The sequence below is a fragment of the Vigna unguiculata genome, chromosome 3, assembly GCF_037176805.1.
Source record: "Vigna unguiculata cultivar grain cowpea cultivar isolate G323 ecotype 2 chromosome 3, ASM3717680v1, whole genome shotgun sequence".
Taxonomy (NCBI): domain Eukaryota; kingdom Viridiplantae; phylum Streptophyta; class Magnoliopsida; order Fabales; family Fabaceae; genus Vigna; species Vigna unguiculata.
In genome coordinates this window covers 40,054,231-40,080,621 of record NC_140794.1, presented here as the reverse complement: position 1 = coordinate 40,080,621, position 26,391 = coordinate 40,054,231, and the positions used below count along the sequence as shown (strand labels likewise).

Sequence of the window (26,391 nt, the reverse complement as noted above, 5' to 3'; positions counted from 1 at the left end):
CAAGTTTTAGAAAACAAAAGAAAATAAATTTTAGTTGCAAAAGAAAGAAAACAAATTTTGGCATTATAGAAAAGAAAATAATTTTTAACAGTTTAAAACTTTACACAGAGGACAAGCTTTTTTTTTTTTTCCTCCGGTTTTTTCTTTTTGCATTCATGTGATTAAAATATCGGTAGTGCACAAGCTGGCCCAGTTGATTCCTTTCCTCTTTACGGCTAAGCTTCCATTCCAAAGCCCTTGTTGATGCATTGAACGATACTCTAAAAGGGAAATTTTCCATTTGTTCTTTCTGAGTAGAACTCAGCAATAACTTCATTCTCCCCTGGTTAGTTGATGCAAAAGTTTGAGAATTTTTAAGACAATGAAGAGGGTGAAGAAGCTACAACAATTGTTACTCCTTTCTTATAGGCCTAAACCTCTTCAAATTTTCATGGCCATGATGTTTCTCTATTTGCTCTTCACCACTTTCGAAATCGAAACTTCTCTTGCTTTCAAGACCAGGTTTGTGTCAGTGTCCTCCTTGCTGGGGACTGAACACGAATACACCCATCTCAGCGAGGCCTCAAACTTTCCCTCACAAGGGGTGTTCCAAGGTTCAGTGCATCGGAAAGCTTCTACCTTGAGTTTTATTGAGGTTTTGAACTACAGTAGTGTTGCTAAAAACGAGGTTTCTGAACTCCACAAGGCTGCTAAGCATGCTTGGTTTGAAGGGAAGAGGCTTTGGGAAGAAGTGGAGAGTGTGACGAAAATCGAGAATGTGACAAGGTTCAAGGCTGAGAACCTTTCTGATTCGTGCCAGCATTCAATTTCTTTATCTGGTTCTGAATTGAGGGGGGAGAAAGGGGTCACGGTGATGATGCTTCCTTGTGGGTTGACATTGGGGTCTCATGTTACTGTCGTGGGGACCCCTCGTTGGGCTCACTGGGAGGACGATCCTAAGATATCCGTGGTGAAGGAACGGGAGGGGAAGGTGATGGTGTCGCAGTTCATGATGGAGTTTCAGGGTTTGAAGAGTGTGGACAAGGAAGACCCTCCCAGGATACTACATTTCAACCCCAGGTTGAAGGGGGATTACAGTGGGAAGCCTGTTATCGAGCAGAACACTTGTTACAGAATGCAGTGGGGTTCTGCTCTCAGGTGTGAGGGATGGAAATCCCGGGCTGATGAGGATACTGGTGATGCATTTCATCCTTTCTCATTTTCAGTTTTGAAAATGTTTTATGTTTTGTGTTTTCTTTGATTAGCATCATGATTTTGAATTGGGGCTGTGAACTGCATTAAAAGCATGGTTAGCATCTTTGATTTCCAATTTGCTGATTTTCTGTGCTTTCTGTAGTTGATGAACAGGTGAAATGTGAAAAGTGGATTCGTGATGATGATAGCCGCACAGAAGAGGCAAAGGCAACATGGTGGTTAACCAGACTGATAGGGCGAACTAAGAAGGTGGCTGTAGATTGGCCATACCCTTTTGTTGAGGGGAGATTATTTGTTCTAACCGTAAGTGCTGGATTGGAAGGTTACCATGTTAATGTGGATGGAAGGCATGTGACATCTTTTCCCTATCGCACGGTTGGTACACTCTGATCATTTTTCCTTTTTCTGTGTGAATTCATTCAGACATTTCTGAATTGTTTGTGCTATATTGTCAGGGCTTTTCTCTTGAGGATGCGACTGGTCTATCCATAAAAGGGGATGTTGATGTGCACTCTATATTTGCAGCTTCTTTACCTACATCACATCCAAGTTTTGCTCCACAAATGCATCTTGAATTACTTCCTCAGTGGAAAGCTCCATTGCTTCTTCATGCAAATGTAGAGCTTTTCATTGGAATACTTTCTGCTGGCAACCATTTTGCTGAACGGATGGCAGTGAGGAAATCATGGATGCAACATAAACTAGTCAAATCTTCAAATGTCGTGGCTCGCTTCTTTGTTGCCTTGGTAAGAGTAATGCATCTTCCCTATCCACCAATGATGATAAAGTACAATCCTTAACTACCTTTCTTTTTGTTAATAATATATATCTACTATTTTTCATTTCTCATTTTTTTGTATACTAGCATGGAAGGAAAGATTTAAATGTGGAGATAAAGAAAGAAGCTGATTATTTTGGCGACATTGTTATTGTCCCTTACATGGATCATTATGACCTGGTTGTGTTGAAGACAATAGCTATCACTGAATATGGGGTGAGTAATAGCAGAGTTGAATATGGGGCGAGGAATATCAGAGTTGAGTTATTCATTGTTGTTGAAAATTAATATTTGCAGATTCGAGTGGCCGCCAAGTATATCATGAAGTGCGATGATGACACATTTGTGAGAGTTGATTCTATGATAAGCGAAGTAAGAAAAGTAAGAAATGGTAGAAGTCTGTATATTGGAAATATGAATTTTCACCACAAGCCTCTACGTAATGGCAAATGGGCAGTAACATATGAGGTATAGCGTCTCTTATCATTTATGTTTATAGCCTATCTTTCTTCAAAATATATAGTTAGCATCTATGAAGCCTGGATACGGATACAGATATGAATACGGCTAAATTGAAAAAATATAAGACACTGAACACGGCATATATATACATATTAGTTTCAAACTTTTAACTAACATACTTTCAACTAATACAAAAATGAATCTAATCTATCTATCTAATATTCAAAAAAGTGAAAAATAGTGATCATATAAGATTTCTTCCTTATTTTTATAATCATAATAGAAACTTATGTGATAAGTTTACAAGTTTATGGGTTTTTTAGAAAATCATTGAATTTGTAATTATTAATATTGTGTTGGAGTATTTCAAAATCATGTCAAGATAAAAAGATGTCTTTCAAATTGGACACTTTATTGACACGTGTGTCGTACGAGTATGTACGTGTGTCGGTGTCCGATACGTGTCAGATATGGGACATGCCATTAATATGGCGTGCCCAGGCTTCATAGGTTAGCATACTATATTATTTTGTGGATAATGCCCTTTTGTTTTGTTTTAAACTTATGGTTCATATCTACCAGGAATGGTCAAAGGAAGAGTATCCTACCTATGCTAATGGTCCAGGTTATATAATCTCTTCAGACATTGCTCACTTCATTGTATCCAACTTTGAGAATCACAAATTAAAAGTACGTTTTCAATTATCTTGTGTTTGTGTGCATATACTTGTGTTTTCACATAAAGGGTTGAAGTTTTGGCTGATTATTGAGGACAATTTGAATGTGTTGTAGTTATTTAAAATGGAGGATGTGAGCATGGGAATGTGGGTAGAAGAATTCAACAGTTCAATTGCAGTTGAGTATGTGCACAGCTTGAAGTTCTGCCAATTTGGTTGCATTGAAGATTACTACACTGCACATTACCAATCTCCACGACAAATGACTTGTATGTGGCATAAGTTGCAACACCAGGGAAAACCCTTATGTTGCAACATGAGATAGCCTATGATCATAATATTCATATTATATATTTGTACATAGGCACTGAGGACCTTTTTTTTTGGCCTCCACATATTCATTCATTGTTTTACCTCCTACTTTTCCCCATTTGGATTCTCCTAAGTAGAAGGCCTAGGTTTATCGTATAAAGTTGAATACTGCAGCGATCGCTGAAGGAGCAAACCAATGATTTGTGAATTTGTAATGTGGTAGACATTGTAACAGAAGCCAAATGAAATGTTTATTTCTGGTTTGACTTCATATTTGGTTTGCCATACCAGAATTACTGTGTGAATACTGAGTCTAGTTTAGTGTTTTGGAAAGACCTTCAATCTCCCTTTCTTTTTCTTGATCTTATATCTCCTCAACATATATATCTTTATTAGGATTATAAGTGTGAATTTGGATAGAAATGAGTCTTATTTCGAGAGCAATATATAAGAATCTTTTACTTATTATCTTAAGGTTTTGAAATGTAAAATGGTATTTTGACTTTCTTATATGAAATATTCACTGTTGTGACTTTCAAAGTGAACATAGATGTGAAACCACTAAACTACTATGAAAATAGCAAGTTGAAAGATGTAAGATTTTTTTTTTTTTGGATAAAACTAGTTTATATTAATAATAGTTGTTTAAAAAACATTCAAAGCATAATTATGTTAATTTATGCAATGAAAAATAGCACTATAAAGTAATAATTTCAAAGCAATAAAATCTAATAAAATGTGTCTTTATTATTAAGGTGAATGTTCTAATTTTTTCAATGGCAAGAGTTTTGAAAGTAAACAGAAGTTTATGAATAGCCCAGATTTTTCTTCAAGAATTGTGTGAGCTGGAATATTGTGGAATCTATTGGAAGGGGCCTCACTTGATACATTCTCTTATTTTGAATGTGCAGCACTTGTATTTTTTTTTCTCAATAATACACCCAACTTATTCCACAACGAGGAGATTCTTGTATGAAAAATACTTTTTTATGATAAAAAATATAATATTTTCATGTTTATTAATCTGAAATGAATATAAAAATTTAATACTAAGAATTTAAAGTGCGATTGTTAAGGTTATAAATTATAATAATATCAATATTCAATATATATTTAGAAAGGAAAGATGTGTTCAATTTGATATAGTTTATTAAGATTTAAAATTTAGTTTAATTTGAGTTAACTAAACTTAAGTAATAATCTTAAAGAGAAATAAACAATATAAATAAAAAGTAGAATGATATATTTGACGTGAGGAAGTTACATTTTTTCACTGCAAGAGAAGTCATATCGTCTTAAAAAAAGTTTAAATATGTTTTTTGTCTCTAAATTTTTAATGAAAATTGGAATTAATTTATCTTTTAAACTTTGAATCAATTTAGTCTCCTTATCTTTCAAAAATGAGTGAATTTAGTTATTTTAACAAAATTTTGTTAAGTTTATTTGACGTTTTAAACACATTTATAAACATTGAAAAAAATTCATTAAAAGGATTAAATACACACATTTTTTAAAGATAGGAGACTAAATTGGTCCAAAGTTTCAAAGGGGACTAATTCCAATTTTCACTCAAAGTTAAGGGACCAAAACATATTTATCCCTTAAAAAAATTATGTCAAAGAAGTTGTTAAAAGATTGGTATTAATTTATAATATAAGATTAACTAATATAATAACAAAAATAGTAAAAACTGATTAAGTTTTATGTGAAATCAATAATCAATTAAGAAACAATGTTTTATAAATAATAGAAAATTTTAATTATATTTCTATAAAAGTGGGATTGGTTGTCGGACTAGTTCTTCAATTTATCTAAGGATACAAGCTTCTATTATTGTCAAATTTATAGGGGTTATTTATGCATTGAAGTATGCTTGAATGAAAGTTTATCAAAGACTTTGGTTGGAGAGTGATTCTTCTTTTTTATTTTTTGATCAACAAAGAATGAACTTTAATTAAAAAGCGCACTTAAGGGGTGCTCTAACCCTTATACAAAATATCTTATATAATTTGATGCTCTAACTTAGCACTATAACACTAGCAAAAGAGATCCTAGAATCAAAATCAATTGCAGCAGGACCCAATTTTGTGAATCACGAACAAGAAGACAGCAATATATATGCCCCATTATGTTTAGACCTGGCATATTCTGTCCAACATTCTAGACCAATTATTTAAATGCTAGCCTAGTGTCCCTTCTATTTATAATGCGTCCAGCCCCACAACTTTTGCACTGTTATATCAGATCCAACTTTGTCATGGATATTAGACAACCAAATCCAACCCTGTCACACATACCAAGCAAACAACAAGATCCAACTAGGTTCTAAGGTATTTCACTTTCTTGACTCTGCCTTGGATATCAATCACTTATACCAACATCTAGCCCCTTCATACATTGCTCTTGTAACCTTTCTAAAGAAACAATACAGACATATATGATGGTGTGCAAAATGTGCAGCAGTGAGGAAAATAGCCTCTACATATATTGGAAAAATTTCTTTGTCATTGACAGTATACCCAGAGTATAGCATCTCAGTTATCCTTTTTGCCTTCATCCACTCGTGCATCAACCTTATGCCTTGGATACTTGCTTTGGGTTTCCTTTATATATAGGCAACACCTCTCTACTATTCCCTTTCAATATTTAAATTTATCTTCATCCTTGCTTGAGGAACTTGCATTTGGTTACCTATCACCCTGAAACACACTGAAACACACAACATTACCATATCACAATAATTTTAAACATGTATGCGGCGATAGGTACAAATCACTAAATGAGAACATCACAGCTAGAATCTTGTGTTTCATCCACACCCAAGCTACCACTTGAGCATGACTAAAGATTTCTATAGGGTTAACTTTTTTATGCTTAAAGATCACTCCATTCCTATGGTTCCAAATTTCCCCTATAATATTTAACCACATTCCTCGCCAAGCTAGATTTTGTCTGCTATTAAGGTCAAGAAGGTGAAAGTGTTGAAAAGTTAACCTTAGGTTTGATATGGTGCACAATACTCAACCCCAACCACCTGTCGCACATATTCCATACCACTTGGGACACCTTACATGAGAGAAATAAATGCTATGCAGTCTCTTCGTGTGCATTACACAAGTTGCAAAGACTATGTTGTAATTGGACCCCCTTCTTTAGTAGGTTATCCTTGGTTGGTAATTTATCCTAGAATACCCTCCAACCTAGTATTTGAGCCTTTGGGGTTACCCTTGTGTTCCATAATATTTTAAGCTTTTTATTCTCTTCTTCCTCAACATTACTTTGTAAAGCATTATAGGCTATTTTTACTGAGAATATCCCATCCTCCCCATCTTTCCATTTCCAACTATCTGGGTGTCCCTTACGCAATCATGGCCCATTAATAAGTAGGAGGAGTTGTTCCTCCATGGTTGATTCCCAAACAAATCTAGGTCTCCTCCAAATTAGGTCCTAAAACCAAACGTTGTCCTTCCAGTGTCCAACCTCCCCAATAACTCTATCTTTACACTCTGATATTCAATACAACCCGGGGACCCTATCTTTCGGTGTTTCTTCCCCAATCCATTTATCTTCCCAGAACTTCACTGTTTTTCCTTCTCCTAACACCCATTCAAGATTATTATCGAACCAAATTCCTTGCCTAGTACTCCCAGACACCTTATGAATGTTTATCCACCATCTTGAAGAGGATCTTGATATGTTAGGATCGCTGAGGTTTCTCCACGACCCATACTTTGACTCTAGGATCAGTTTCCTTAACCCTTTATCCTCTGTACCTAATCTCCATTTCCATTTTGCTAAAAGTGCATCATTAAAATTTTGAATGTCTCTTATGCCTAGGCCCCCTGCCTCCCTCAGTTTGCATATATTTCTCCATTTAACCCATGCTATTTTCTTATCTTCCGCGCCCCAACCCCACAAGAAGTTTCTTTGAATTTTTACTAGTTTATTGCTCACACATTTTGGCAGTTTATAAAAAGAAAGGTAATATAATGGCAAAGTTGATAATACAAATTTAATTAAACATACATGACCAACCATACTTATAAGTTTACCTTTCCACTTCTCAATCATGGGTTGCCAAAATTGTTTGAGCCTTGGGTTTCCTCCAATTGGCATTCCTAGGTATACAAATGGAATTTTCATGTGTTTGCAATTTAAGGTGTTTGAAAAAACTTTTAACAAAGATGCACTCAGGCCCAAACCCCCAACTTTGGTTTTGGAGAAATTAACCCTAGATCCTGACACCAGTTCGAAACTTCTTAATATCGCTTTTAAGGTTCGTGCATTTTGGGCTTTTGCTTCACAGAAGAAGAGGGTATCATCTGCAAACTATAATAACCCCACATTTACTCCATTAGCGCAAACTTTTATCCCACTATACATGTCTTTCTTAACAGCTTGTCTCATTAGCCCTGCCAAACCCTTTGTGACAATAAGAAATAGGAAGGGCGCCATAGGGTCTCCCTGCCTAAGACCTCTTGTGGGTATAAACTCTTTAGTAGGACTCCCATTAACTAGAATTGACACTGACGAGGAACCCAAACATTCTTTAATCCAACCAATCCATCTATCACAAAACTCCATTCTCTTCATCATGTAGTATAGAAAGTCCTAATTAACGAAGTCATATGCTTTTTCATAGTCGACCTTTACTATTGCCAACCTCTTTTTTTTAAGTCTATATTCCTCCACTATCTCATTAGCTACCAAAATACTGTCCATAAGACCTCTTCCTTTGATAAATGATGATTGCGAGTTATCTATAACCTTACGCAACATAGTCTTAAGCTTATTTGCTAGGATCTTGGATATTATCTTATACACATAGCCAACTAGAGAGATAGGTCTATAGTCATCCAGACCAAGAGGGTTTTTTTTTCGGTACTAGTGCTATGAAGGATGCATTACACCCTTTTGGAATTTTCCCTACTCTCCAAAACCATCTCACTGCTTGATTGACATCTTCTTTCAACGTTTCCCAATTGTGCTTTAAGAAGAGGAAGTTAAAATCGTTCGAACTTAGGCTTTTAGTCTCTCCAAATTGGTTTAACGTCTCTTTATTTCATTATCACTAATTTCCTTCGTTAGTAACATGTTATCATCCACAGATATTGTTTGAAACTCTATGTTTTGGAGATGAATTCTAAGGGCTTTAGGTGCAGAAAATCTTGTTTGGAAGACTTGCCTTACTTCCTCTCTCACCTTTGTTGGGTCCTCACACCACGTCCCATTCACATCCGCCCCTTTTAATTCGTTCGTGACCCTTCTCCATCTTATCCTTGAGTGAAAGTACTTTGAGTTAGTATCCCCTTCTTCTATCCATTTAAGCCTTGTCTTTTGGTTTAGTAATGCACTTTCCTTGTGTAAAAGTAACTTCAACTTGCGTAAAAGTTTCATGCGGCTGACCTTATCATCATCTCCTAAATTACTTTCATAATCTTTCATGTCTAGTTCGGCAAGTTCTAGAAGAAGATTTTGTTTCTTTAGGCTTATGAATCCAAACACATCTCTGTTCCATGATTTTAAATCAAACTTCAACTTTTTTAGCTTTTCTTTTAGACTTATCATTGGATTGCCTTTCCCGATATAGGTTTCCCATGATTGTTTTACTACCTTCTTGAAAGCTGGGTCAGATTTCCATATGTCAAGGGTTTTAAAAGTTTTAGGTCCCTAGTCAATTGTGACCGGTTTAAGCAATAGAGCACAATGGTCTAACATCTGCCTTCCTTTGATATATTGTTTACTATCTGGCCAATGCACTAGCCATTCAGTAGAGACCAATACCCTATCTATTATGCTCTTAGCCATTCCATTTTCTTTGTACCAAGTATATTTCCCACCTATCAATTGTACATCTAGCAACTCCATAGTTTCTATGAAATTATTAAAACATTGCATTTCTCTTAGTGTAGTGTTACCACTTGGATTGAGGCCCCTTCTTTCACTAGTTTTTCTTACTGCATTGAAGTCCCCTAAAATACACCATTGACTACATGCTACCCCCAACTTAACATTGATTAATTCCTCCCACAATTTTACTTTTTCTTTAAAATTACAAGGGGAATACACATTAACTAAAACAACTGGAGTTAAGTTGCTATTAACTTCATTACAATACTCACCTACGCCACATTGTTAGTATCCTCCCCGAATTTCCCACTGTTGTTTTACTCACCCAGTCAATATTGTTGTCCCTCCACAAGTTGTAACAACTGGATGGTTGCAGATCATGTAACTTAGTTTCCTGGATGCTTATCATGTCTACTCCTTCGCTTACTAGAATCCCCTTTAGGCATTTCCATTTATGACTCCCTCCCAGACCCCTTATATTTAAGCTAATGATTTTCATTATCAACTACGTTCTTTCCTACTTTACTTTTCCCATGATTTGTGTCCCTCTCTTCCATTTGTTCTAATTCTTTCAAAATATGTTCCTCTTCATCTAAAAATGTAACACCTAATTCTTTTGCTAGACTCCAAATTGTTACAGGATCAAAGTCACCCAACGGGCACCTTTTGGACCAGAATAGTCTATTGCAATTTACAATATTATCATCGAATAACGAATTACATATAGTTTGAACCACTGACTTGAGAATTTTTCGCTTGCTAGCCTTTCCTTTGTCCTTCGCACTAGGATTCAATGAGATTGGTCGTTTCATACTTGATTCTCCTATCCAAAATTGTCGCCTATTCTGGAAGTCTTTTGGGTCCATAGTTGTTTCTTTGATTAGGGTCATCTGCTTCGACACTGGGGTTTCGCAACGATCATGGCCTTCAGATCTCGCAAGATCTTTGCTGGGGATCACCGAACCGCTTGGATTCACACTTCTATCTGCCGCATTGGCATTATGCCATATAGTCTTCCCGAATGAATAAGAAACATCATGGGAACCTCTTTCTTGAACGCGAACTCCTAAGTTGTTGATCTGATGATCGAACCCCATCATGACGCTTCCTGGTTGATGGTCACTTTGTCTAACAGATTGGTTGTCTTTAGTTACCCCCACAACGGACAAACCAGTGTTCCCATAGTCTGGGCCAACATTCCCATTAAGGCCCAAATCTGTTTCATTAACAATAATGTCGGTACCCCCCTCAGCATTATATTGGGCTACCTCTAATGTTGACCCAAAGTCAACAGTAACAGGATTTCTATGGGCAGACTCCTTAACAAAGGTATTAATTAAGCTATTGTTATTTATAGGCTCTGGCATTGGTAGTACCTCATTCGGCTTGGGCTCAGACCTTCCTTTTCCAGCTTTCAGGACACAACGGTTAGGAGAGACGTTACCGATTCTACTCGACATCTCCGATGTTGCTTGGATGCTCCGATTAATTATAGTTGTTGGTGATTGGACCGTTCTATCCTCTTTCATCTTATTCTTCTCAACAACATTCAGGATATCATTGTCGCACCGTTCTGATTCTGAACTAAAATTAAACAATCCTTTGCAGCTTGAGTTATACTTAGAGGAAGAGTCATTGACGTTTGCACAACAACACGTGGTTTGCATACCATTATTGGTTTCTTCCTCTAGAATGACATTATAAATTTTCCCATTTATTCTCATACTTTTCTGGATCCAGATCTTCATTCCAATCGGGACTTTAACATTTAGTCTTGCATATTCTAAGTTATCCCAAGTAAGTGTTTTTTCATCTATGGAAACTAGTTCCCCTGTCAGAGCCACAATTTTTTCAAAGCATTGTTGTGACCATAGATTGAAGGGCAATCCCCTGCATCTAACCCACACCAGCTTATTTTGTACCGTTTGAGAAGAGTTCCAGGGGGTAATAGTATCGAAAACAGACTCCCACCACTCATTGTTCTCATCTATGATATTACTAATCTCTACACCTTCGATTCCTTGAATCAATATCGCATTCTCTCCCAAATATTTTGCACTTAATCTGCCTAACCCATATTGAATAACTTCTTCTATAGTTATGTTAACTCTCGAGAAATCGCTTACCCTGCCAATATAGCTACCTTCCAACCAATTAATGTCAACTTCTGCCGTATCGAAGGATATACCTTTCCATACATGTTGGGATGTATTGGTAGACGCTTTGACAGCTTGAGCATAAGATTGGTGATGTTTGACCTCTCTCCACACTTTCCAAATTTGAGGGGACCTTTTTGCTTCCAATTTATTAGATTGCTAAGATGTTTTCTGCCATTCTTCCCTTCCATATCTGGGTTTATTGACATGTAGTTTGGTTGATCCAATTCTAATTAAGTCTAGCTCTCGTTGGAGACTTTGCTCATTCTTCACCTCTATGAACCAAACAAAACCATACCTATGTCCCTATTTGTCCAGTAGTCGCGAGATGAAAACGTCGGTTACCTTTCCCCATCGTTGGAACACCTTCCACAAATCATACTCGCCATAGTTGTACAGAAAATGAGAGAAGAAGAAAGTGGTAGTCTTTCCTCCCCGCAGATGACCAATCATTTCAACAGAAAGGAAAGAAATGCGTACAATGGTACTCGGAGGCGCCTATAGGAGTTGCGAACAACGGTAACCTATAAACATCAATCGATTCCACCGGTTCACACAACTGCCATGTGGAGCTTCGCCGTTTAAACCCATGATCAAACAAGGAAAAGGGCGTGCGTGTGATGAGGTGGAGGGGATCATAGTGAGAATGGGAAGGAAGAACCTAGTGAAAGATGGGTGGCGAAGGTGGCGGAAGAGGTGGCAAGGGAGGTAGTGGAGTAGTAGAGGAAAAGGTGGCGTTGTAGTGGAAAAGTTAGATCTGAGGTTATTTTTCGAGAACCTCGCACATGCTTCGATGGAAGAGATCGTACAGAAATTTAGTTTGTCATAGTTTTTTGGATAAATGAGTGATTGTTAGCTAATTTAGCTTTGATTCATAGATAACAATATCAGTAGTTTAATGTTTTATATCTATATATTTATTTAGATTTCTTCTGTCTTAATAGGTATAGTTTGTCTATGTTTCGTGAAATGTAATTTTTATCATGGATTTGGTGTGATTCTCTCATACTTTGTATTCTTTTATTTTATTTTTTCTTTTCAGTCAATTTTCATATGATGTCAAATGATTGATGGACTTTGGAGTGTCAACATAACTGAGATGTCAAAGTTCAAAGTTCATAGCGATGTCTAACATGACTTTATTTGAAACTTATAAGCAGTGGCGGAGGTTAGAAGGGCAGGCGGAGGCCACGACCCCCCTACCCAAATATTTTAAATTGTTTTTACATTATCTATAACAATATATAAAGAGAATACTCTCTTTTGTGTTCACATTTCATATTTTCACTTTTACCCTTAATTATTATTTTAAAAATTAATTATTTTATAAATAGTTTACTGTTATTCTAACAATCTCTTCTGTTATTTTAAAAACATCTTTTGTATATATATTTTATTTTTCTAACTAACATCTAACGATTATTTTAAAAATTAATTATATATTCTTTATTGATTTTAACTCAAATTTTATAAAAATTAAAAAATGCGAACACAGACGCTCGCTAGTTTATATTTAAAATTTTTTAAATTATATAAATTTTATTTATTTAAATTGTTTATATCTTTTTAAATTAAATAATATTATATTGAAAATTAATGAAAATTAAATTAATTATTTTTTATTTATGTTATAAAGTATAATAATAAATAATAAAACATATAGAATCAAATATATAAAGAAACAAATTTATTAAGATATTTTTTTTCTCTCCTATCATCTTTTGAGTTTTTCATATGTTGTATTCATCTCTCATGCTTATTTATATTCTTTTGTTAATAAAAAAAAGTTAGACAGAAATTCATCATTTCTGTCCTCATTTTTTCATATCTTCTCTCCCATTCTTAAATAAATAAAAAGGATAACTTTCTCTGGTCTCACTTGATAGTGGAATATTTTTTTAACATTTAGCACTATTTTTGATCTCATGACCTTTTTATATATTCATTTTTATTAATATAGAAGAAGAAGCAATGTATTATGTGATTTTTCATAGTCGATTTTTAATTGTAACTTGATTATCATAGTTTTTTTTAATAATTATGTCTCTCAAATTTTGGTTAGATTATGATAAATTATTTTTTAGTCTTAAACTTCTTTTTTAAATAGGTATATTGATGAAAAACAAAAGAATAAATTTATTTTTTAAAATTGATAGAGAAACTGCTGATGAAGATGAAAATATGATAATATGGTTACTCGTCGCATAATAACGAAATGAAAACTTGTGAAGACTTTTTGAATCAAATGCACGTTAATAAAATGGAAGATGAATATTTTATAGATAATATTGTTATTTACATCGAAAAAAGTTAATTGAAAAATTTAGTTATGATTCAATTACCATGAGTTCAAAGATATGAATAAACGATAGACATTCCTTTAGATATGTGTAATTTGTTTTATAGTTATAGATATACTAGATTATGTATTCATTTTTGTTGAATTAGTTATAGTAATATTAAATATATAAATTTTGAGTATGTTATTTTGTCTCCCCTAAAAATTTTGGTGAAGATCCACCATTGCTTATAAGAAAAGAGTTTTTATATAAAAAATCAACAACATAGGATTTTGCACCTATGTACTTTTCTAAGCTGGTTATTAATACAAACCATCAATTTTGACACCATTGTTTAATCATTCAATAAGGGTTGAATCGATGAGATTTGATACCAATGAGCTATGCATCAACTCATATAAGAGATTATGTACGATCTTTAACCCTTGATCATTCAATAGGAGATGAATTACCGAGATTTGAGACCAATAAGCTATGAATAAACTCATATAAGATATTATGTACCACCTTTAACCCAAAACTTATAATCAATTGGTCTAGTCTTCCTTATATATTACTTAACTTTCTTGTTTTTACTTGATATAAGACTCAAACTCATATTTTGATTCACAATATAAATGATACCATACAAAACCATCTAATTTTTTTTTAAAAAAGTAATTAATTTTATTATATAAAAGTATTAACTAACTTTTTTAATTGGAATAGGATAATATATTCCTCACTTGTGTGTATAAATATTAAAACAACTAGATATTAATAGTGTGAATTCAATTTTATACAGTTGAAGGAAATAACTTCAAAACATATTTTACTTAGATAAAACAAAAATTTATAGACAATATTTTTCAACATTAGTTCTTTGGTATAGTATTTGAATTTAAGTGGTATCATTATGATAAAATATATTTTTACTTAAACGAATTTCGTATGCTTGAAACTTTACCTACTATAAAGAATGTTGTTTCTCCTTAGTTTTTTAGGCTTTCACAACATTATTCTCAAGTTTCTAGAGGTTGCACATTATTTTTTCTAATTCTTAAGAAGTTGTTCTAAGTTAATATCGACAATGCTTTGTATGTATGCAACAAATGTTGTCATTTTTGTGTTAATATTTTAATTTTGTAGGTTTGGTTCAAATATTTTTCATATCTCCAAATATTTATGTAATCTTACTGTCAAGTTCTTGATTATGCAAGTTTTAAACTTAATATGATTTCTTCAACCAATATTCTTACCTTTATAGATTTAATAGATTTAAGCATTCTTTTTTTAAGCTTTTATAAGTTTCAAATGAAAACACTTGGTGGTCATGCAACTAATTTAGTTGTGTTAATAAACACACTCCAAAAACATTTATTTCTTTAGTGTACTTATGTGTTCCTCTAGAGGCTCTAATTGTAGAAATTTATTTACTTTATTTTCTTAAAATAATAATATTTTGATCAATTTTTAATCTATCATTTTCATCACTTTTAGATCATCATATCACATCGTTAAAAAAAATAAAATAAAATAAAAGTTGATTAGAATAATAGATTAAAAGTTAGTCAAAATATCATTATTTTTTTTAACGTTCATTTCAGTAAAGAAACATAAAATAGGTGACTTATGTACCACTATAAAAAATATTATACTTACCCATTACAAAAATTTGTAGAAAATGATAAAAGATTGTGAGTAAGTTTATTAGATAATGAGTGTAGATAAATTTTGAATGAACTTTTATCCGCGAAAATATAATTCATGGGTATTACATAAAAGCTATCATCTATCCATAGGTGATTTACCTATCATGTTAACTATTTTATTTTGTGACAATTATCAACAAAAAACATGATCACCTTTGTGGTTAGAGCTGTCAAAGTGGGTCACAACTTGTCGATCAACCTGACTCACTACTGGTTCGGATCGGGTTGAGTTGAAATTTTTGGGAGTTTCTCTCTACACCTCCAAATACTTCTATTGTACCTTCAAAGCTTAATTGTGCAGTTGATTTTGCCCCTCTGACTTACCTCTGACTTAAATAGGTAAAAATAATTAAAATAATTACTGTGTTAGGTGAATTAAGAGTTGTATTTGGTTTTGATGTTGCACCCCTCGAGAAGTCACTTTTACTGTTTGCATTTCTGTTTTCAGAAGCTCTACGACTTTCGCTCTCAACTATGTTTTGAAATTTTGCAATTCCATTGTTTGGGTTGCATCATTCAAGTCTATCGAAACATTGTTTTGTTTTTCACTTGTTTAAGTTTTATCTACTTGATATATGTAAGTTATTGTTTCACGTTCATTATTCATGCTACTGATATACTCAAATGTTAATGAGATGCATGCATTTTATAGTTCAACTTTGTGTATATTGATGCATTTTATTAGTTAAGTTTTGTATATATTGAATGCATGTTATGAATGACTGATTTATGTTTGTAAATGACATGAAGATGTTGATAGATGACACTAGAAAATGAAAAAAAAAAAACCAAAAATCATACACCGACATTCGATATCCAATTGTACCAAAAAATAAATTTGGAAATTCGCTTCATGAATTACACAGATTTCGACATCCACATTTCCAAAAATGGATTTGAATATTCGTTTCATCTTGTTACGAAATGGATTTGAATATTCGTTTCATCTTGTTACGAACTTCAACATCTGTAATGATCCATAATAAATATTTTCAACTATTAAATTTTAAATTATATATTTTTTGTAATTTATTAGATATTTATTTATTTTATGTATTTATTTAGTTTTAATTTTTTAAAAGTTAAATAATGTGTTAAGTCTTTAATTCTTAATTTTAAATTTGTTTTAATACAAACTGACTTTCAGTGGAGATGGAACCCACGAATTTCATTTTATACAGACGGGAATTCGAAATCCAGTTTGTATTTTACTTTATCAATTTTTTTGATTTTTTTTAATTTGAAATGGTTTGTAATTATTTTGAATATTTTTTTAGTTGTCATGATTTTGTTAGCTTTAGTTATAATATTTTATTTATTTAACATATTTTTTTATATTTATATTTTTAATTTTATTAATTGGTTGAAAATTTAATAATATTTTTAATTTAATGTTGAAAACTCATTCATCAAATAAATAAAAGTTAAAAAAATGTAGAAAATAATTATCACAAATTTAATACAAAAATTGTAAATGACAAAATTTATAAAACAATAAAGTAATAAACTGAATAAAAGAAACAAATTAAAACAAAAATAATAAAATAAATAAATAAAAACTCAACTTAAGAACTAGAAAAACAATAAATATTAATAAAAACAATAAATTAACAATATTAATCAAATTAATCAAATTGAAATTAAATTTTATAAACAAAATAAAATAAATAAATAAAAAACATTAAAAACTAAAAAAACAATAAATAAATAAAAATAACTTCAAAATAATTAAATTAAAATAAACAAAATATTATAATGACCAATATTTCAAACAAAAATTTATTATTATTAATTAAAATTAACAAACTAAAAATAACTATATAATTTTTTTTAAATTATTTAATGTAATTATAAATAAAATGAATAATTTAAAATTAAATAATTAATACATAAATTATAAAAAAAATTAAAATTAAATCTTATAAACAAATCAATTAAACTTACAAGCGGATTTCAAATGTCGTATACAAATAAAAACATTAAATAAAAAAAGTAACTTACTAACCGCACTTCCGATGCTGGTATATAATTTTATTTAATATAATTAAAAATAATATAAACAATCTAAAATTTAATAACTAATGTATAAATTATAAAATATTTAAAATTAAATCTTATAAATAAAATCAAATAAATAAATAAAAACATTAAAAACTAACAAACAAGAAATAAATTAAAATAACTTGAAAATAATTAAATAAAATTAATCTAAATATTATAAAGACAAACATTTTTAACAAAAGTTTGTCATTATTAATTAAAAATTAACAAAAAATAAAAATAACTACAAAAAATAAAATAATAAAATTTTATTTAATATAAATATATAAAATATTAATAATCTAAAATTAAATAATTAATACATAAATTATAAAATAATTGAAATTAAATTTTATAAACAAATCAAATAGAAAAATAGAAAAACTAAACTCATTAGCTGAACTTTGAATACCATTTAAAAAAAAAAATCGAATTTCGTTAAAGTACTTGATCGGATCTCGAATACCGATATACAATTTCAAATCTGTTTATCACTCTTTACAGAAATTTGAAAGTCTATTAACGATTTTATCAGATTTCGAAATACATCATGTGTCCCAATTCAGATTTTCATTTCTACATGCTTTCTAAAACGATGCTACACATACAATATGTTTTTTTCATTTTTTAGACATCATATATCATTTGCACACATGACATAATCAAAGTTCAAACAATAACCATATTTTCCATGTACATTCAAACTAAAGCTATTCATGAACAGTAGTATCATGCATACCACGGATGCCACTGTTGAGAAGAAACAAAGAACCCTTGCTTCCTTGCAGATTTTGTGGATGCCTTAGATTTTGAATTTCGTGTGGGTGTCCATGCAAAGGGCCTCTAATATCCAGCAGCAGTGAATTTCGAATTCATAATGGGTTCTGTATTTCGTAGCGTGAGTGGAGAACTTCTCTTTAAAAAATTGAAAGTGGAGGAGACATATTAGGTTAAAAAGTATTAGGGGGTGAGGTGAATTGAAGAACCGTGATTTCACAGTAGCATAGGCACATAAAATCTTTTTTTAACTTCTTTTACTGAATGGTTAAAGATTTAGAGGGGTACTATAGGAAATTTAATACTTTTGGGTGTGCATTAGAAGTCTTTGGAGGTTTATGGAGAAGTCTTTAAAATTTTTTTACAAATTTCATTACGAGTTAATTTTTGATTCGACTCATCTAATTAAACTCATGGTGAGAGAAGTTGGCACACCAACCCATCCACACATAATTTTTTGGTATATGGGTTGAGTTGGACTCTTTTTGTTTTTTTTTTGTTTTTTTTTTCTTGGGCAACATGTTGGGTTGACAAATGCAAACATATTATTTTTGTGATTTTAGTTTGTATTTGGGACAGAACATTATTTTGGATTGTAATAAAGTTTATTTATATTTTAATCATGATTAAAATTTAGTTTTTGTTGAGACAAAGGAAAAGAAAAATTATATATATTTTTTTAATTAAGTGAGTCATTGAGTTAATCCGTTTAACCCACCAACTCGTGATAAATCTGGTCGGATTCAAATTTATTTGATTCACTAATAACTGAGTTGGATTGGATTAACTCACTAAATGACCTATCCGTGATGGATTGGCCGGACCAGATAACTCATTGACAATGGTACGTGTTTTTACTAGTTTATGTTAGAAATAATTTTTAAATTATTAAAAGTTATGTTATAGATATAGTTAATAGTTATTTCTACATTTATATTTTATTAAGTTATTAAATTACATGATATTGATGCAATCACATATTATATTAGAAATCAAATATTATATTAGAGATAATATTGAAAATAGACGAATTTTTGAATTATATAATTATATACCTGATTCGATTTGGTTAATGATATCCCATTCCAACAATAAAACAAAATAATATCTCTTTCCAACTATAAAATAGAATTCAAGTATTTTAAATGTGTATAAGTTTAGTTGTATAATAAAAGCCATGGAATGAGGAAGAAGTGAAAAACTTAATTTAAAGTATGTCTACATCTAAAAAAAATTATCTTCATGATCGGTCTGTGTTCAAAGGAATTCATAATAAGGCAAAATAATTTCACCAAATCGTTCTACATTCAATATATATAATTTGAATGAATAATAGTAAATTTGAAATATAAGAGTAAAAAACTTTTCAAATAAAATTAAATAGGTCTTTTCCCCTTTGGTTACATTTAAATTAATTGAAGTAGATGATTATAGGTATTTTAAAATAAATTATTACGAAAATGAAAAGGGAAATTTTTATTGGGTTGGCTTGGTCTCTTTGTTCCTCTTTGCCTAAGCTTCCAAACAGTCTTTTTGCCACCATAGCCGCATCCCTAAATCGAAGACGAAAACATTAGAGCTTCCCCATTCACCTTCTCCTTCTTCTCAGATTCTTTCATCATTCATTTCATTCTCATCTTCATTTTCTGTTTACAAATTGCCATAATAATAAAGAAAAAACGCAGTATTCTCTTACTGTATTGGGCTTCTCCGTTCCTTCACAAAACCCCACCAAAGTTCGTTACTTATTTGAATTGTCCATGAGAAACCCTCTCTGTTGGCAGAGTAGAAGAGTAATTTCAAAACTTGTGTAATGGGTTTACCTTTTGCACATGAAGAGAGCAGTTATCTCCTCTTATTTCCACTGTTTACGTTATAAATATCATAATCCTTTTATGGGTTTTGGTCCAAAGTCTCTTACTGTGAAATTTTCCTCTTCTTTGGGTTCAAGCAATGCCAGACCTTTTCCTGATTACTCCCCAAGAAAGCCTTCAGTCAAAGACACTGACTTTGTGCACCACATTTCCACCACCATTAAGCAGCGCCGCTCCGAGCCTCTTCGCCGGATTCTCAAGCCCTTTGAGGCAAAGTTCAAACCTGACCATTTCATATGGGTTCTTCTGAACATCAAGGATGATTATAAACTGGTGTTGGATTTCTTCAACTGGACGCGCCTTCGGAGGGACCCTTCTTTGGAAGCCCTTTGCATTGTTGTTCAGATTGCTGTCGCTTCTAAGGATTTGAGAACGGCTCATAGGCTGGTTTTTGAATTCTGGGAAAAGTCTCATTTGGATGTAGGTAACTCGTTTGCTCAATTTACTGAGAGGTTGATTTATACTTACAAAGACTGGGGTGCACATCCCTTTGTGTTTGATGTGTTCTTCCAAGTTCTTGTTGAAGCAGGGTTGCTTGTAGAGGCTGGGAAACTGTTTGAGAAATTGGTAAATTACGGCGTTCTTGTTTCTGTGGATTCTTGTAATTTGTTTCTGGCTAGGCTATCTAACAGTTTTGATGGGAAAAAGATGGCAATTAAGGTGTTCAGAGAGTATCCAGAAGTGGGTGTTTGTTGGAACACCATGTCGTATAACATTATTCTCCATTCACTTTGTCAATTGGGCAGGTTAAAAGAAGCGCATAATCTGCTCTTACAAATGGAGTTTAGGGGGAGTTTTCCTGATATTGTAAGTTATAGTGTTATAATTAATGGATACTGTCAGGTTGAACAGATAGGAAAGGTCTTGAAGCTCCTGGCAGAGTTGCAGGGAAAGGGGTGTAAGCCAAATCAATACACATACAATAGTGTAATTTCCCTTCTTTGTAAGACTGGTAGAGTAGCTGAAGCGGAGCAAGTCCTGAGGGAGATGATAAACCAGAGGATTCTTCCTGATAAAGTTGTGTATACAACTCTCATCAGTGGGTTCGGCAAGTCTGGGAATGTCTCAGCTGAATACAAACTGTTTGATGAAATGAGGCATAACAAAATAGTTCCTGATTTCGTGACGTATACTTCCATGATTAACGGGCTCTGTGAAGCTGGAAAGGTTGTGGAAGCACGCAAACTGTTTAGTGAAATGTTTAGAAAAGGGTTGGAACCAGATGAAGTTACTTATACTGCTCTTATAGATGGGTATTGCAAGGCCGGAGAAATGAAAAATGCATTCTCTCTTCACAACCAGATGGTTGAGAAGGGTTTGACTCCTAATGTTGTCACTTATACAGCATTGGTTGATGGCCTATGTAAACGTGGTGAGGTAGATGTTGCAAATGAGCTTCTTCTTGAAATGTCTGAGAAGGGCCTTCAACCAAATGTCTGCACATATAATGCACTAATCAATGGTCTTTGTAAGGTAGGAAATACAGAGCAAGCCATAAAACTTATGGAAGATATGGATCTGGCAGGGTTTTATCCTGACACTATTACATATACTACACTTATGGACGCTTATTGTAAGATGGGTGAAATGGCCAAGGCTCATGAAATGCTGTGGGTTATGCTTGGTAAAAGACTTCAGCCTACAATTGTTACATTCAATGTGCTAATGAATGGGTTTTGCATGTCAGGGATGTTGGAAGATGGTGAAAGACTAATTAACTGGATGTTGGAAAAAGGTATAGCGCCGAATGCCACAACATTCAATTTTCTCTTGAAGCAGTACTGTATTAGAAATAACATGCGTGCTACAACAGAGATTTATAAGAGGATGTATGCTCAAGGAGTGGTGCCTGACAATAATACCTATAATATTTTGATTAAAGGGCATTGTAAAGCTAGAAATATGAAAGAGGCATGGTTTTTGCATAAAGAAATGGTTGAAAAGGGATTTAGTCTAACTGCTGCTTCTTATAATGCTCTTATAAAGGGTTTCTATAAGAGGAAGAAATTTGCTGAGGCTAAGAAGCTATTTGAGGAGATGAGAACTCAAGGATTTGTTGCAGAGAAAGAGATATATGATATTTTTGTTGATGTAAACTATGAAGAAGGGAATTGGGAAAATACTCTTGAGCTTTGTGATGAAGCAATAGAGAAATGTCTTGTTAAGAAAACTTAGTTGACTTTTTGCACATGCCACTTTATGAGGGAATTATCAGGGCAGTAATTATTGTTTCTATTGTTTCTTCTTTCTTGGTAAGTGACACTTGACTTCCAGGAATTTTCCAATCCCAAAACATTGAAACAGATTATCACAGTAGCGCACACAAACACGAGGGAGTTTTACAACCTCGAATTCAATAGGAAACTTCAAGATTTTTTTGGATAATTAGGATTGTGCAATGTAGGCCTGAGTCCCTTTGGGCCCAGTAAGTATACGGAACAAATGTAATAGAGATTTCTTCAAATGTGATAGGATTTTTTAGTAGAAGAATGTAAATAGAGATTTTAGATAGAAGTCATTCTTGTAGCTTTTCCATCCTTTAAGACTTGTTATAGAGAGCTGTGATCAATAATGAAAAGTTGATGATTTACTTCAAAGTTGTCGTACTCATGTGCTAAAATTTTAAATTCCTTTAAATGAATCATTAATAATCATGAAGTGCTAAGGTTTGTTTTCATGAAGAGGCATTACTGCTGATGTAAATTAGATTAGTTTGCTTGAATCTATTAAAATTAGTTTTAGTTAATTTGGTTGAAAGAATATATTAATTACTACAAATTTTAGTCATTACTAACTGGTTAGTAAAATTGTCTGAAATGCTAATCTGAATTTTGTACCTGGTTTAGTTGTTTTCAAGAATAATAACAATAATCAGCAACTGCTAAAGAGCAAAATCAGGCATTTTGATAGCATGGTGATCTAAAAAGTGTTGGAATTGTGCAAGACCAAAAGCAACAGTATAAATATTTAAACAGAAAGTTTAAATGAAAGTAACTCTAGAAACCTTTATTTTCTTGTATTTTTTACGGAGAACAGTAACCAATGATGATTTACTTTCTACTTGATACAAGGGCTGAAAGTCTAAATTCCTTTAATCTTACTGAAATTTCTGTCAAAGTTTGATTTAACCTGTAAGAGGAGACCTCAACGAAGAGAGTTTAGTGTAGGAGGGAGGGGGGTTGGAAGGGTATTGATAGGTACCCAAATTACACAAAAACCCGAGGTCTTTCGAGAGGAACTTTCTCTCCTGACGTCCTTTTACAAAACAACCAAAAAGACTCCCTTCTCACCTCCTTATAAGACTATTTATAATAATAGTATGTTACAATTATGTAATTACAACTGTACTAACTTCCTTCTTTTTTCCTTCTTTTGTAAGTTTATCAAACCTATCAATACCCCTCCATTAAGATTCACCTTGTCCTCAAGGTGAAATTCTTGAAATTCTTTATGAATGCAGGCAGCAGATTCCCAACTATTCTCAATATCTGGAAGATGTTTCCATTTGATAAGAACTTCTAAGTCACCTTGAGTGGTCTTTCTAGTATCTAGCTGTTGTTCTGGATATACTTCCAGAATATAGTCTTCAGTAAGTTGAGGAGGCAGGGGCTGTGTAGATGTGGTTGGCTGCCATCCCTGGTGACTAGTGATGCTACTTGTTATGTTTGGGGTCTCCCCTATCCCTTTATTATGATTACTTGTGACAATAGAATTGCCCACTAGCTTGTGTTTCCATTCGGTGTTCCCCCTTGTGTTGTAACTTTGATTTTTTCCTCAACGATCTGAGCCTTCGTCGTCAATTCAGCCAGAGTTGAGGGATCAGACAACTTCACTTCTGCCTTAATATCATCCCTTAATCCAATCAAGAATATCCCAATAAGATAATCTTGATCAATCCCCTTGAGTAGCCTTGCATACTGTTCAATTTTTTCAGCATAATCCTCAACCAATCTAGTTTGAGTTAAGGAAATAAGCACCCCAAAAGGATTTTCAACATGTTGGACTGGAAGCGATACACCACTGCCAATTTGAATGATTCCCACCATTGGAACCAATTCAAGGCCTTCCCCTCCAAAGCTATCATCACAGCCTCCATTCTTTCCATTTCAGATACTTCTTGGAGATGAAAGTATCTTTCCAACCGGTTGGTCCAGCCAAATGCATCATCTCCTGCAAAAAGAGGAATATCTAATTTGCACCATCTTGAACCTGTATTATGCTGCCAGTCTTGTTCTTGTTCAACATACTTGAAAGGATTACCCATGTTCCGATTCGACCCACACGTCGGCCCACTCAACATCTTCTCCACCACCACCGTAAGTCCGTTAATCAAATTTTCCAGCCGCTGGAACCTCTCATCTCATGATGTTCCTTTTCTGCTCTGTCATGATCTTGAACCAGTTCTTGGACTATCTTTTCCAACCTATCCAATATTGATTCCATTCTTGTATTCACCACACCCCACACAACTACCACAGAACCAAGAAAGAGACTCTGAATACCAATTCATAGGTACCCGGATTTACAGAAAGATATAAGGGTTCTTGTATGATTTATTATGAACAAACTGTTTTACCAATTTAGTAAGAACATGTAACAACCATGTACACAAACCCAAGGTCTTTCGAGAGGACCTTTCTCTCCCAACTTCCTTTTAAAAAACAACCAAAAAAACTCCCTTCTCACCTCCTAATAAGACTATTTATAATAGTCTATTACAGTTATGTAATTACAACTGTGCTAACTACCTTCTTTTTTCCTTCTTTTGTAAGCTGTATCAAACCTATCAGGTATTGAGAAAATTGTAACAGAATGGTTACTTATATAAGCAGATTAATAGCCATCAGTTAGCATAACAGAATTGTATAAATAGTGAAAGAGGGAGAAAAGAAACGGGGATATTCTTATGAAGAAAAACAGTGAGGCCCAAATGTGACAAACCAATAGAGAGTGTATACCGACGTGTGATTTCTATTATTAGTTTCAGTGACACACCGATACTGGTTGGAGGGCTGAAAAACATAATAATGATTCATATTTTATTGCACTTTCATTTCTCTGTATTAGTTTTCGAACTTGCTTGTATCCATTAAATCAAATTCTACTTAATTTAGAGCTGGAAGGAAATAAACTACTAGAAAATTTTAGTTGTAACAACATATGCAGATATACTTTGAAATCGTTAGGAAGCCAGAATGGGTTATAAGCTTTTAGGGGGGAGATGAAACAAACAGAGCAAGTCTACTCTCTAGCCCTGATCCTGTCAGAAATAGTATCCTGAATTTTGTACACAAGTCTAGTTGGTCTTGAGAATAATAATAATAATCAGCAACTGTAAGAGTTCCAAAATTGGAATTTCAACTTCACAGATGTCTAGACATGGACGTCTTGCAAGCTACCTGAATTAGTCCCCACTACTTTGTGGTATTGTTCTCTTTTTTTATATCTAACAATGTTTTCTTATGTGTTTGTTTTCTAGCATTGGTATTCTACCTGGGTACTAAGAATTTTGTATCATGGGAGCATAGATACATTTGTATATCCATATGGTCTGCTGGTAACTTTTTATATCTTATTTCTGTACTGTGATAATTATAATTTCAGTATTCTCAATATATGGAGAGCATAAGGATACAGTGTTTAAAGAAATATTTTCTCACTAGTCTTAATTCTCAATTGACAAATGTCCAGGCAAAGGCAAGTATTTGACAATTTCAGTTTCTTCCATCATATGTTGCGTTATACTCACTGTTCTTGAAAGAGATGCAGGTGTGCTCTTCTAATCGAAGAACATAAATCAATATATGACATAAATGTGGCTATTGGTGAACCAGTATGTGCACACAGGGGCTTGAGATTTCCCTGATATGGGATACTGGACTTAGATGCATATTTCTAGTATGTTGGTATGAATTTGCTTCACTGACATATAAGTTCTTCCCTGGGATCCAGCTTTTGCAATTACAGTTGCTTTATCTGATTTTGTGGTCAATTAGAATGCCTGTATATCAAAGCATGTATATTCTCGAGTGGATGATGTGAGTGTGAACCGGTATAAATAGAAAGGGAATCTGGGTATAGTGGTAGAAAGTAAGAATATGACTCAATCGGATTTGTTTCAAATTTGTTTTTTAAGGTGGGTTTCTATTTTTATCTTGGTTGAAGAATAATATTTACAATATTTAATACTTCAATCTAATAACTTTGCGGTGACATTAATGAAAGGTAGGAAGTAGGTGCAGTAAAATAGTTGAGAGGGGTAGGTAACAGGACACAACTT

At 33.0% G+C, this 26,391-nt stretch overlaps 2 protein-coding genes across 2 annotated transcripts; both read left to right on the top strand.

Moving 5' to 3' along the window:
• Positions 1–195: 195 nt before the first annotated feature.
• Positions 196–3,728, top strand: LOC114175894 (hydroxyproline O-galactosyltransferase GALT5-like). The gene is made up of 7 exons (XM_028060742.2): positions 196–1,175; positions 1,337–1,569; positions 1,650–1,940; positions 2,060–2,188; positions 2,270–2,440; positions 3,017–3,124; positions 3,227–3,728. The coding sequence occupies exons 1-7, from the start codon at positions 362–364 to the stop codon at positions 3,434–3,436; spliced, it is 1,956 nt and encodes a 651-aa protein (XP_027916543.1). The 5' UTR covers positions 196–361; the 3' UTR covers positions 3,437–3,728.
• A 16,080-nt stretch (positions 3,729–19,808) lies between these two features.
• On the top strand, positions 19,809–22,306 carry LOC114179011 (Pentatricopeptide repeat (PPR-like) superfamily protein). The gene has a single exon (XM_028065191.2). It carries the CDS (start codon positions 20,070–20,072, stop codon positions 22,284–22,286), a length of 2,217 nt encoding a protein of 738 aa, XP_027920992.1. The 5' UTR covers positions 19,809–20,069; the 3' UTR covers positions 22,287–22,306.
• Positions 22,307–26,391: the final 4,085 nt, after the last annotated feature.